The sequence below is a fragment of the Oncorhynchus tshawytscha genome, linkage group LG30 (assembly GCF_018296145.1).
Source record: "Oncorhynchus tshawytscha isolate Ot180627B linkage group LG30, Otsh_v2.0, whole genome shotgun sequence".
Taxonomy (NCBI): domain Eukaryota; kingdom Metazoa; phylum Chordata; class Actinopteri; order Salmoniformes; family Salmonidae; genus Oncorhynchus; species Oncorhynchus tshawytscha.
This window is the reverse complement of record NC_056458.1, coordinates 13,358,495-13,372,452: the sequence shown is the minus strand read 5'-3', so window position 1 is coordinate 13,372,452 and position 13,958 is coordinate 13,358,495. Positions and strand designations below refer to the sequence as shown.

The window sequence follows — 13,958 nt, the reverse complement described above, 5'->3', positions numbered from 1 at the left end:
GATCTACAAGTTTGACACCAGCAGCCAAAGTTTAGACAGAAATGATTTATTAGGGCAACATCTGTAAATGTCAGATGAGGACAGCAACCATCATACAGTGGAGGTTTTAGAGTACACAGTCATCTATATCCTCGATTTAAACCTTTATTTTCCTCAATATATTTAATGACACAATGCAGTGACATGATGGAGAGAGGTTATCATTACTAACACTAGAATCATTCAATTTGTATGTTTTACATGTACAGCAACTAACTGCTTTACAAAAAGCTAAATAATACAATATATCATCACATGTATTTACAGTGTAGTAAATATACCTTTATCAATTTTTACACAAAATTATTTACAGAGGTGGAGCGTACTGCATAAAACATGAGGGAAAGAAACAGTAAAACAGTGGCCAATGGTTAAAATATTTTGCATAACCTTGAGATGTGTGCCAAATTAGGAGATATCACACCAGTGCAAGACATAATTGACTTCAGTTGAGAATTATGAAAACCTACAATACATTTACAGAGAGTTCAGTCGACCTTTCGGAGACAGTTTCTGCTCCCAATACTTCTGTCTGTTAAATGGTGTGTTAACAGGTGGTAGGGTGCTCTGCATCCAACACTTTTCAGCTATCATTTCTATACTTTACCATCTTAAAAGGAAGACCAATTGGCCATTACTGTATATTAAAGCAATGTTTGAGGAGAAAAGCTATTTTGACATTGTTTTATCCTTGCATTGAACAAAGTGGTTAACTGCTATCTATAATACTGTCTCTCCTGAGCTACTGCTAGTACATTTTAGAGCCTTCAAGTGACCATTTTCAATTTCACATGAACAGACAAATGTTCAATTCACTCAAATTAGGACAATTCTTTTCAGTTCTTTAAAGTGGCACATTTCCATGCCGTAAAAGCAAGGCAAACACATTCCCTCTGGCCTACCCTTTATGAAGAGACACTGAGAAAGAGGGATCCATTGAATATACAAAGTGTGCTCTGTCTGGTTTACACTGTAAAATAAATACAAATAAAATCAGTTGGTTGGGTTTATCCTTCAAAGCATATGAGCTAGAAACAGAGATCTGTAGTTCCTAAAGTCTGATGAGGCCAGAACTAAATAAAAAGTTTTTTTTTTTACAATACACACATCATAGCACATTATGAAGAATGCTGTGGTTATAATTATCGTTAACTGTACAAAAAGCACATACAAAAAGAAAACATTATGGTTTGCATTGATTCATAGCTTGTTCCATCTCTCTTTCACTACTTGAATCATCTCTCACCCCCATATGAAAGCAAACTAAGTTGTGGATTAGTACATTAGACTTCTCTCAGAGGACTGTTTATCAAACACAGTAGTTTCCGAGTTTGTGTGTGTACTATATTGCAGTTCCTAAACTTTGGTTTCCTTTCATCTTTTGAAATGTTGTGTTTGGTAAACTTGTTCCATTTGACTTCTAAAAACGTATTTATTTCCCTTTCCATGATGAGGAACTGCTTCTTCTTGACATATAGCCTCCTGATTCAAGTATATTAACATTTGTAAACAAAATCTAGGCATTTGGAATCAACTTCATTACACAAGGTTCATTACCTCTCAACAGCACCAACACACTTTGATTTTGGAAAAAACTAAGTGTGCACATTGTTCATTTTCTTGTGGTCATCATGTCCAATCTAAACCAGATTAATAGAATAAGAAAATAAATGTAGGGTTGAGCATGGTTGTTGATTGTTAAAATGTCTGGATGTAGGTGAAAAACTAAAACTGTCACGTTTTCATATCCTCCCTTCCCCCATCTCTATACACCGACTCCTACTCAGTTTACATAATTCACTAAATGCACACGCTGGCCTTCGCAAAAGCAAGTCAAAAATGTCTAATGGAATTGTGTTTGACCCCAGGATTAACATCAATGTTAACAAGCACACTTACGAAAAATTCTGAAGGAGTTGGCACAAGCTTCCGAAACAACCATGACTTCAGAGAGACTCCGTGCATGGCACTGGTTGGTTTCTTGGTACACAACCTCAAACAGCAGAAATTAGGAACCAGGCTCCACAAGGAAATGGAATGGTGTGACCAGAGAACTCCTCTGCTGCCTAACAAACTGCACCATGTTGTTAGAGAAAGTCTCTGTTTGCCACACGTCTATCTGTGCAAGGCCTACTGGACCAACTGCAAAGGCTGAGAGAAAGTCAACAATGATAAAACTACCGAACGGATTTGCCAGTCTTTGGTGCAGCATCCCAGGACCTGCCGCACTGCATCATGGAACTGACCCCTATGTCTGCCTAAACCTTTACACATGCCACACTACAGACTAATTAGGGGAAGACAATGGCAAAAGGGCCAATAACACCCTGTACAGCTGTACTCCCAATACACACAGTTCTATCTGCGAACAGACAGCCTAACCATAGTCTCAATCCCGCACAAAGTTATTTTTTGGCATTATTTCCTTGTGCTGATTTTAAACATGGAGAACACTATTCAGCAGGTGTGTGTCTTGAGGTGATTAATTACAACCATAGTTTAATTAATCCATATTTCAAATCTCAAATTTTTCAAATTAAATCAGACTTTTGCAATGATAAAATTCAAAGCTCACTAAAACAAATCACAACTATGTCATTGTAATTACTATACTATACCTTATTGTACTATTTACATCATAAACAGGGACAGATTTACTAAAGCTTTTGAACCAGAACATAATTGGCACCAATTTCCCTAAAACAAAGATAAAAACAAACATAAAAGCCATCACTGTTCTGACTTCAATATCATTCACTCTTGACAAAACAGGTGCAACATTTGCACATGCACTCACTCAGCAAATCTGGTCCCTAGTGTCATGGAATTTGTGTGTGAATACTTGTTTTGACAAGAGGTACCGAATGTTAATGTTTTACATAAATATTTAACCATACAAGGCAATTACCAGGCAGCAGATTAACAATGCCTGTATGCTTGTCATTCATAAGGTATTGTTTACAATACTCAACTGTATATATATAAATATACATTTATGCAGAGTAACCATCTACAATACCTTTAATGCTGTATGAAGCAATTTTTTCATTTCTCATTTCATTATAAACATCTGAAAACCCTAGAAAAGGCACACAATGAACAAAACAACCTCCCAAGTTTATGGTTTGTATGTGTTTACAGTAAATTGGGGCAAGAATGAAACAATTATTACTGAGAAAGACTACCACTATAGATATATTTCAAATCTCAAAGCTAAGGACAATTTCAAATGTCCAATCCAAATTTCCGACATAGGACAATATCTATTCCTGTTTTCTAGATTTTCCTCCTTTACTTTCCTTGATATAGTGATATAAAACGTGAATAGGGTGCTGATTAAAAGCGAAAGCTCTGAAACCTGCAGGGCTGCTGTCCTCCGTTACCAGAGTGGCCCACCTGGCAGGTTAGCGTTTTTCCCATCACAAATCTAGTTCTAGAGGCAGCCCCACAGTGGTTACTAGCTGGCACAGCCACAAAATCATCAAATCTAGCACTAAGTTTTCATGTTTTTTTTTACAATATAGCCAATTTTGACTTTACAGCTGGGCTATCTAAGGGGAAAATCGCTCAGTTCTGCCTCTAGGACAAGACTTATGACAATAAACATCAACCTGCCGCCTAGTTAGCCCTCTCTGACTCTCATGTGGGAATAAAAATACTGCCTGACAGAAATCCCCACAGCTTTGACAATCACTAATCAATAAAGACACATGGCTTGGCCATCATTAGATTGTCCCCGACAGCTCAAAACAGGGCCAATTGATAGTCCAGCCCCCAATAACACAGTAAACCACTAATGTCTGTTGTTGGTCATGCTTTTCACAGATGTTGCTACTACAGGAGGGTTTAGGGTATTCAACAATTTCCTCCACAATGGTGTGTGTGTGTCAGGGTAGTGCTCTCCCTCTGTAGCGTCTCTCTGGTGGGTGAGAGGGATCCCTTTCCTCAACGCTGGGTCCCAAGGCACAATGCCTCTTCATGGCCATGTGTCCCAATGAGATGCATCTGCAGCTTGTCCTTTGATGTCGTTCAGCCCCATTGGCAAAGCTCTCTCAACTTGAAGAAAAATGTCCTACTAACACCACTTAGAAAAGACAACAAAAAAACAAAAAACGTACAAGCATGTTGAATTACAGAAAATTGTGCAAATCACAGAAATGGTCTTCTCGTAATACTTTGTCATTATGAAACAAAATTAAAACCAGAAAGAAGCAAGACAACAAAATGGCTTCAGACACAATGTTCCCTACTTTTACTGCTGTGTTGTCAATGTTAATGCTTTCTTTCAATTTATGCTGTTTTAAAAAAAGGATTCCGATGTGACAAAAATACACAAAACATAATAACCGCCAGACTCTTTCTCAATGACATCTCATACACGGACTGTTTCATAAACAAAACAGCATCATATTCAGAGTTCTTGATCGTCAAGCAAATATGGCTGACTGGACAGTTTAGGGTAAAAAACAAACAAAAAAAACAACGGAAACTGAGGAGAATCAAGGCTGAGAAAGAGATAGAAAGAGAGAAGAGAGTTGGAGTAAAAGTGCAGCATGATGACTGGCGTGGGCGACCCCAGTAAGGGGTCCTAGTGGTGGGCCTCTCTCATACGATCTTCTTGATGCTGGGCCGTTTGAAGCTGCCTGCACTGCGCTGCTTCTGCACCTGGCTGGCAGAGCCGTGGCGCGTGCGTCCGCTGTTGCAGTGACCCGTGGTCGGAGAGAGTTCCACATTCTCCTTGTCGATTCCTGCCGGAGGACACACGCCAAACACAGGCCATCAGGTATAATGTGTCACACTAATACATTGCATTACTTTAGAATTATAGAATAGTTTGTAAACGCTTTTAAGTTATCTACCTGAAAAACTAAATGTAATCTACCTTTATATGGCTATCAATACTGTGAAAAACACAGGGATTGTAAAGCTACAAATCCAACAGCAGGGGGAGCAGTGAACCCATGTAACCAATGGCTGAAAACAAATCCACCATTTCTGACCAAAGTGACCCAACTTCTGCAATAGGATTGCTCTGTATTTTGAACAGTGGTGAACCATGAGGGCCATCAGGGAAGGCCTTAGGATTTATAAAAAATATATATACATTCTTTGAAATATATATATTTCTATTTCTATTTAAATCTTTACAATAAATGTAATTATCTTCTGATTTCATCTCTTCAAGTTTGTGTTGGAAAGAGAAGTGTTAACGGTGAAGAGAAAAAAAGATCCAATCAGGATTTTCTTTGGTGGTCTCAGGGTAGAAAAATCTAGCTAGCTCAGCCAGCCATTGGCTAAGTCTTAAAAAGCTGTACATAAAGGCCTCTACCATTCAACTGTATCAGATAATAATTTTGAAGTGACAGTGGAATGAACCAATCATATTTTGACTTGCAAAGGGTGGGACCGTTTAAAATCTTGTGGTGCAAGCAGTAGTTTCCCACACTAACGCCCAAAACACCTCTAGTGGCATTGCACAAAATGGTATGCAGCCTCATCTGGATGTGTGCAACAAAAGTTCAAAATTCACCTTTTCTGCTACTATTTCTGTCAAGCCATCTACGCATAGAATTTGATGCATACTTTCAAAAAATCCAATGTATGCACCACACAGAACCAGTGGTGTAAAGTACTTCAGTAAAAGTACTTTAAAGTACTAAAGCCATTTTTTAGGGTACATCTGTAATACACTATTTATAATTGACAACTTTTACTTCACTACATTTCTAAAGAAAATGATGTACTTTTTAATCGATACATTTTCTCTGACACCCAAAAGTACATTACATTTTGATTGATTAACAGAAGAGGAAAATAATCAAATTCACACACTTATCAAGAGAAAAACCCTGGTCATTCCTACTGCCTCTGATCTAGCGGACTCACTAAACACAAATGCTTCATTTGTAAATGTCTGAGTGTTGGAGTGTGCCTCTAGCTATCTGTAAATAAAATTAAAAATAGAAAATTGTGCCATCTGGTTCGCTTAATATAAGGAATTTGAAATGATTTATACTTTTACTTTTGATACTTAAGTATATTTTAGCAATTACATGTACTTTTAATAAAGTATATTTAAATCCAAATAATTTGAGACTGACTCAAGTAGTATTTTACTGGGTGACTTTCACTTTTACTTCAGTCATTTTTATTAAAGTATCTTTACCTCCACTCAAATGTGACTATTGGGTACTTTTTCCACCACTGCACAGAACGCACTGCAACTGCAACTCAATTCTGCAAGGCAGCGTTCCATGGGAAATGAATGTACTTCTGGTGTACCAAAACGCAATAACCTGTAGGTGTGATCGAGGTGTAACACTAGTAACGTTAGCTAGCTTGTGTTGTAGTAGTGTGACAATGTTAGCTAGCTTGTGTTGTAGTAGTGTGACAATGTTAGCTAGCTTGTGTTGTAGTAGTGTGACAATGTTAGCTAGCTTGTGTTGTAGTAGTGTGACAATGTTAGCTAGCTTGTGTTGTAGTAGTGTGACAATGTTAGCTAGCTTGTGTTGTAGTAGTGTGACAATGTTAGCTAGCTTGTTTGTAGTAGTGTGACAATGTTAGCTAGCTTGTGTTGTAGTAGTGTGACAATGTTAGCTAGCTTGTGTTGTAGTAGTGTGACAATGTTAGCTAGCTTGTGTTGTAGTAGTGTGACAATGTTAGCTAGCTTGTGTTGTAGTAGTGTGACAATGTTAGCTAGCTTGTGTTGTAGTAGTGTGACAATGTTAGCTAGCTTGTGTTGTAGTAGTGTGACAATGTTAGCTAGCTTGTGTTGTAGTAGTGTGACAATGTTAGCTAGCTTGTGTTGTAGTAGTGTGACAATGTTAGCTAGCTTGTGTTGTAGTAGTGTGACAATGTTAGCTAGCTTGTGTTGTAGTAGTGTGACAATGTTAGCTAGCTTGTGTTGTAGTAGTGTGACAATGTTAGCTAGCTTGTGTTGTAGTAGTGTGACAATGTTAGCAAAGCTTGTGTTGTAGTAGTGTGACAATGTTAGCTAGCTTGTGTTGTAGTAGTGTGACAATGTTAGCTAGCTTGTGTTGTAGTAGTGTGACAATGTTAGCTAGCTTGTGTTGTAGTAGTGTGACAATGTTAGCTAGCTTGTGTTGTAGTAGTGTGACAATGTTAGCTAGCTTGTGTTGTAGTAGTGTGACAATGTTAGCTAGCTTGTGTTGTAGTAGTGTGACAATGTTAGCTAGCTTGTGTTGTAGTAGTGTGACAATGTTAGCTAGCTTGTGTTGTAGTAGTGTGACAATGTTAGCTAGCTTGTGTTGTAGTAGTGTGACAATGTTAGCTAGCTTGTGTTGTAGTAGTGTGACAATGTTAGCTAGCTTGTGTTGTAGTAGTGTGACAATGTTAGCTAGCTTGTGTTGTAGTAGTGTGACAATGTTAGCTAGCTTGTGTTGTAGTAGTGTGACAATGTTAGCTAGCTTGTGTTGTAGTAGTGTGACAATGTTAGCTAGCTTGTGTTGTAGTAGTGTGACAATGTTAGCTAGCTTGTGTTGTAGTAGTGTGACAATGTTAGCTAGCTTGTGTTGTAGTAGTGTTACAACGGCGACAGCGGCTGCAACAGCTGTTTTCATCTTGAAGGTGAATGTTGTTGCTAATTCGATAATATACCCCATTTCAAGATTAACTCTCAAACTTCGTTTACAAATGATTTTGTTTTACAAATTGGCACCATTTTTGGTTGCAGCTCGCTTGCTGTTCGATATCTATTTGAAAATAATGACTGTAAAACAGTGTTGCGTTTAAACTTTAGATCACAAGTTAGTGTGATGAACGTGGAAGTAATAGCTGGTTTGTTAATTACATTTTTTTAAATGAAATGGTTGTGCTTTTGTATTGTTCTGATTTCATGGGGCCTACTAGAGTGAATGGGCTGCTAATTCTTTAACATTATTTGATTCTGCGTGTGACTGCTGTCGCCTGTCTATCATCCGTGTCTGTGTTTCACCAAAACTCTCCTTCAGCGCCATGAAGTACACAGGTATGACGGTCGCTGTCCTATCAACACTCCGAGCCTTTCACATGGTTGTCGTCGCTATTGGTGATAGTGGTGTTAGGCTACCACAGGTTGTGTAAACAGTGTGTTTTTGGTTTTGCTGGTTACATTATTTAATGCTTTGTGTTATGTTGTGTCCACTGTCCATGCTGGTTCTGTCTCTGTGTGTGCGGGAGCCCAAAGCACGGCCAGACCTGTTTGATTCATTCATAATGTCATCAAAAAGCATTGCTCCTCCTTCACTACAATGGTTTGACTACGAAGATGTGTCGGGGCATTAAGAGATGCTATGTTTTCTGTTCTTTTCTTGATTTTGATACAACATATTGGAAGATTTTTTTGTCCCTCTGAAGGCCTAGGTCCTATAGTCAAGGTTCGCCACTGGTTTTGTTCAAACAGGACATACGGTGTATGGGCATTGAAACATGATGTACATCAACTTCCATCACAAATACTCGTAGTGTTGTTGGGCTTTGTGATGGGCCTCTGCTACCCCACACACCTCTGAGAGGCTGTGCCGTGTGCCTGGGAGTGAGGAGCAGCATGGGGAGGAGGGGCTGTAATACCTGGCCGGACGTGGTGTGGGGCGAAAACAGCAGACTTAGAGCAAGGCAGAGAAGCTTCACAGACACAGAGTGGGAAAGAAACAGGAGTGAGTGTCCATGGCAACCCAAAAAGAGGAATGACATCAAACAAAGAGCAACATGATTAACAAAAACAACACTTAACCCAACTTAACAAAGGACTGACAGAAATAAATTATGAGAAAAGTGATAAGAAAAAAAGGGGGCTCATTCTTTCATCCAAATAGTGGCATAGCAGAAATGACAAACTTGTCTTAAATTAAGAAAACAAATAATGAAACATTTCCAAAAGTATAAAATTGAATAAATGGTTAAGACATACAGTATGACATTACAATACATAAATAAGTTGTTACCACTAATGCACATATTATAGGCTGAAACACTATTTGCCCATTGCAGCTCTATAGTTTAATTGTATCCATCATTTTGGGGGGCACCACCTTGGGGGACCTCAAATGGGACAAAGTTGGAGATCGTCTACAAACTACACCGCATCCAGCACATCAAATGAGGCGAAAGAAAAGTGAACAAAAACATGAAATGGGATGTCTATGATGAACACTAAATAATAAAATATGACCTAAAAACATCATGCAGGGTTAGAGAGAGAATCAGCTGTACACATGGACCAAGTTGGTGAACCCACCATGTAACGTTACATATAAACTGGGTGGTTTGAGCCCTGAATGCTGATTGGCTGACAGCCGTGGTATATCAGACTGTATACCACGGGTATAACAAAACATTTATTTTTACTGATCAAATTACGTTGGTAACCAGTTTATAATAGCAATAAGGCACCTCAGGGGTTTGTGGTATATGACCAATATACCACGGTTAAGGGATGTATCAAGGCACTCTGTGTTGCGTCGTGCGGAAGAACAGCCCTTAGCTGTTGTTTATTGGCCATATACCACACCCCCTTGGGCTTTATTGCTTAAATATAGTGGATGGAACTTTTCAGGTGAGGTTGAATTCAGTGGGAAATGGATGGATACTTTATATTTCTCTTTAATTCTATGTATTCGTTAGTGCATGTTGAGTCGCTTGATTGGTCAAATGGAAAGACCTAACATGCCAGAATATTATTATGATGCCGACAAAACGCAAATAGGTCAAAGGTCTATTTAGTTTGCGATGGAGGCTACTGTAAAGCATCATAGCTAGTTCATTTGGAAGAATAAAAACTGATGAGAGAAGGGCTAGATTTGGCTCTCTCTGTGTGTGTGTACTGTATGTGTGTGCAGACCTGGGGAGTGCTGGGAGGTGGCCAGTGAGGTCATGGAGTTGGAGAGATTGAGGTTGGCTGTGATGCTGAGCTGGCTCTGGCCCGGCGGGGGGTAGGGCGACGTGGGCGTACGCAGACACTCCTCGCTCGTCTCCTCGTCGATCCCCGGCAGATACGTGTCAATCAAAGCATCCAGGAATTTCACTATCAGCTCAGCGTAGTCCGGGATCTGGGTTTGCTGTGTGCACAGCAGAATGGAAAGGAAGTTAAACAGACAATAAACCTTCCATACTCTAAAGAGGCAAACGATTTGTCTGCTCACCTTTGAGAAGGGCCCAGCGAATCTCCATAGACCATTAAACCCAAAGCCTGAGAGAGAAAGTGAAGAAACGACAATTAATAAATGGACATTTTCACCACAGAACCCATAGTTCTAATTGTAATGGTGTGTGGAGAGGGGGAGGAGTGGGTGCACTCTCACTTTGTAGGTAGGAGGGCTGGTACAGGGGGGGTGACTCCTCATGGTAAACCACACTCTGCACGATGCCATGGATGGGGTTTAGGAGGTTAGGGTCCTGGCACAGTGAGAGGAGGGTGTTGATCTTCGAGTCCAGCAGGTTGTGACTGGAAAGAAGACCACAACATGATATGAAGGCTTGTGTACACACTAACAGGAATATACAGTACAAGTGAAAAGTTTGGACACACCTACTCATTCAAGGCCTTTTCTTTATTTTTACCATGTTCTAAATTGTAGAATAATAGTGAAGACATCACAACTATTAAATAACACATATAGAATCTTGTAGTAACCAAATAGGGGTTAAACAAATCCAAATATATTTTCTATTCTTCAAAGTAGCCATCCTGCGCCCTGATGACAGTTTTGCACACTCTTGGTATTCTCTCAACCAGCTTCATGAGGTAGTCACCTGGCATGCATTTTCATTAACAGGTGTGCCTTGTTAAAAGTTCATTTGTGGAATATCTTTCCTTCTTAATGTGTTTGAAACAATCAGTTGTGTTGTGACAGGGTAGGTATACAGAAGATAGCCCTATTTGGTAAAAGACCAAGTCCATACTATGTCAAGAAAAGCTCAAATAAGCAAAGAGAAACAACAGTACATCATTAATTTAAGACATGAAGGTCAGTCAACCTGTAAAATGTCAAGAACTTTGAAAGTTTCTTCAAGTACAGTTGCAAAACCATCAAGTGCTATGATGAAACTGGCTCTCATGAGGACCGCCTCAGGAAAGGAAGACCCAGAGTTACCTCTGCTGCAGAGGATAAGTTCATTGGAGTTAACTGCACCTCAGATTGCAGCCCAAATAAATGCTTCAGACAAGTAACAGACACTTCAACATCGACTGAAGCAGGCCTTCATGGTCAAATTGCTGCAAAGAAACCACTACTAAAGGACACCAATAATAAGAAGAGACTTGCTTGAGCGAAGAAACACGAGCAATGGACATTAGACCGGTAGAAATCTGTCCTTTGGTCTAATGAGTCCAAATTTTAGATTTTTGGTTCCAACAGCCATGTCTTTGTGAGACGCAGAGTAGGTGAATGGATGATCTCCACATGTGTGGTTCCCATCGTGATGCATGGAGAAGTTATTTCATAGTTTTGATGTCTTCACTATTATTCTACAATGTAGAAAATAGTAAAAATAAAGAAAAAACCTTGAATGAGTTCATGTCCAAACTTTAGACTGGTACTGTATGTATTTGTTCATGGCTTTATTGTTGAAATGAAACACTTACACAACTGGAAAGACCCTAGGGAAGACAACACTAGCTTCAGCTAAAAACTCGTAGAGGATTCTCTGGTCAAAATCATCTGTTGTATTCTTCACCAACGTAGCCTGTAGCATAGAGGCAAGACAGGAAGGAACAGTGAGATCCTTTACACCAGCATGTTAGAAATAGGCACAAACTAATGACGAGGAACTGTGAGAGAGGGAGTTTAAAAGAGAGAGAGACAGAGAAAGACAGAGGTGGAGGAGGAGAGCTGAGCGAGTGGTCTCACCAGGACCGTGAGCAGCAAAGCCTGGATCTTGGGGTCTGTGAGAACCTCTTCATCCAGCAGCACGTTGGACTCCGACACAGACACCTTCCTCAGGGTGTGGTGGGAGATTCTTTGGGTCGATTCTGTGGGATGGAGAGAGAGACACATGAGTCAGTGTCAAACCTCTAGCATCCCTGCCACAAACATGTAAGTGTCAGGTGAACAGGAGACAGACACTGACCTGGACACTCACCTATTTCATAATCGTTCTCCGCCACCCTCCTCATCTTTGGTGGCGTAGTGATGCCAGACTCCATATCTGGCCTCTTTGGTGCTTTGTTGTCTGATATCAAGTGATCAAAACTCTTCCTAGTGCCTGGTGAGCCAGCATAGAAAAATACATGATGACCATGTTAACACACAGGTCAATTCACTTAAACACTAACAATACCTAAAATAGCACAGACCTGGTGGATCCTCTATGGATATCTTGGTCATCATGTCTATACAGGCTAACTCCCTCTGACCAGTTCTCTCTTGATAAAACGCTTCTGTTGATCTCTAGCAGTGCAGAATGATTGACAGTTGTCTTACCCAGCAGTTTCTTAGTGTTTGCCTGGGAAGGCTGGCCCATGTCCAGGCTCATGGACTTGCGTGTGCGGGGGCTGATCTGCCCCACCGAGGAGTAGTGAGCCACTAGGTAGCGTTCTGACACCTTGGGGGATGTCCACGGCTGACTCTCCCGAAGAGTCCTGACAAAGGAGGGAAAAACAAAACATTCATGAAAGTTGAACACATATTGTCCGTACAATTCCTTTTTGACATTGTACAATACAGAGAGCTGAAACTAATCTTCAGTCAGCTGCTCTGTCAGCAGGCAGCCCTGTAGACTCACCTGCAGCAGGGGTCGCTGTGGTGCACAGAGTACGTGTCCATGGGAACATTCTCCATGGTAACTTCCGAGAGGAGCAGGGACTTCCTGTGCTTGAGGCTACAGCGGCTGCGGACCTCTTCTGAAACAGTGAGGAGAGCTACACACACAGACAGGCGTAATTTCACTACGAGATCAGTTTGTTTTCTACGCAGAAACCGTTGGCATGCAAATTAAGAATATCAACGAAAATCTGCGCCACCCGGGAGGCCGGAACGAAAATCACTTTTGTTTAAAGTCAATATGAACATGGGCATCCTGAAGATGCAAGACACTCTAATAATAAAATCAATCAATAGCCTCCCGGGTGGCGCAGTGGTCTAAGGCACAGTGGTCTAAGGCATTGCATCGTTCGAGCCCAGGCTCTGTTGCAGGCGGTGCACAATTGGTCCAGGGTTTGGCCGGCAGGGATATCCTTGTCTCGTCGCACACTAGCGACGGGCCGGGCGCAGTGCACGCTGACCAGGTCGCTAGGTGCACGGTGTTTCCTCCGACACATAGATGCGGCTGGCTTCCGGTTTGGATGCGCGCTGTGTCAAGAAGCAGTGCGGCTTGGTTGGGTTGTGTTTCGGAATACGCATGGCTCTCAACTTTCGCCTCTCCAAGTCCGTACGGGAGTTGCAGCGATGAGACAAGACAGTAACTACTAACAATTGGATACCACGAAATTGGGGAGAAAATGTTTTTATATATATTTATTTTATAAATAAAAATGTATCAATCATAAATATTCGTAGTATGGCTTCATTGAGGATCCCTCCTGAACTCACCTGCCAGGTAGGCCACACTCTGGGTGTTCACCTCAAACTTGTCACAGTTGAGGTGTTTTCCCACCAGGGCTAGCAGTGTGTGGAGAATCCGGATGGTCCGCGCCACTGTGTTGGGGGAGGGGTGTCTGTACCCTGGACAGAGACGTGATTGGTTAGAGAAAGAGCTCAACCATGCCGACCCAATGCTTAGACACCCCCGCCTACTTACCTTTCAACAGGTGACCCACTAGTGCAAAGTTGAAGTTGGAATTGAAGTTGAGGCCCACAAAGTGGTCCATCTGTTTACAGTGCCACTCCAGAGGCTTCCTGATCTCCATAAACACCTCCTCTGGACTCTACAGGGGAAAAGAGAGGAAGATAATTATTTACAAAAACATGTAAACCCTAACTCAA

At 40.8% G+C, this 13,958-nt stretch overlaps 1 protein-coding gene across 1 annotated transcript in view; it reads right to left on the bottom strand.

Annotated features, from left to right (window-relative positions):
- Window positions 1-30: 30 nt before the first annotated feature.
- The window catches only part of LOC112250272 (neurofibromin), a 76,326-nt gene continuing 62,398 nt past the window's right edge, over window positions 31-13,958 (bottom strand). Inside the window, 11 exon segments of the mRNA XM_024420284.2 lie at window positions 31-4,787; window positions 9,878-10,094; window positions 10,179-10,225; window positions 10,338-10,480; window positions 11,621-11,721; window positions 11,886-12,007; window positions 12,118-12,240; window positions 12,459-12,616; window positions 12,760-12,895; window positions 13,566-13,697; window positions 13,774-13,900. Of these exon segments, the coding sequence (XP_024276052.2) occupies window positions 4,645-4,787; window positions 9,878-10,094; window positions 10,179-10,225; window positions 10,338-10,480; window positions 11,621-11,721; window positions 11,886-12,007; window positions 12,118-12,240; window positions 12,459-12,616; window positions 12,760-12,895; window positions 13,566-13,697; window positions 13,774-13,900 (1,449 nt within the window). The 3' untranslated portion in view covers window positions 31-4,644.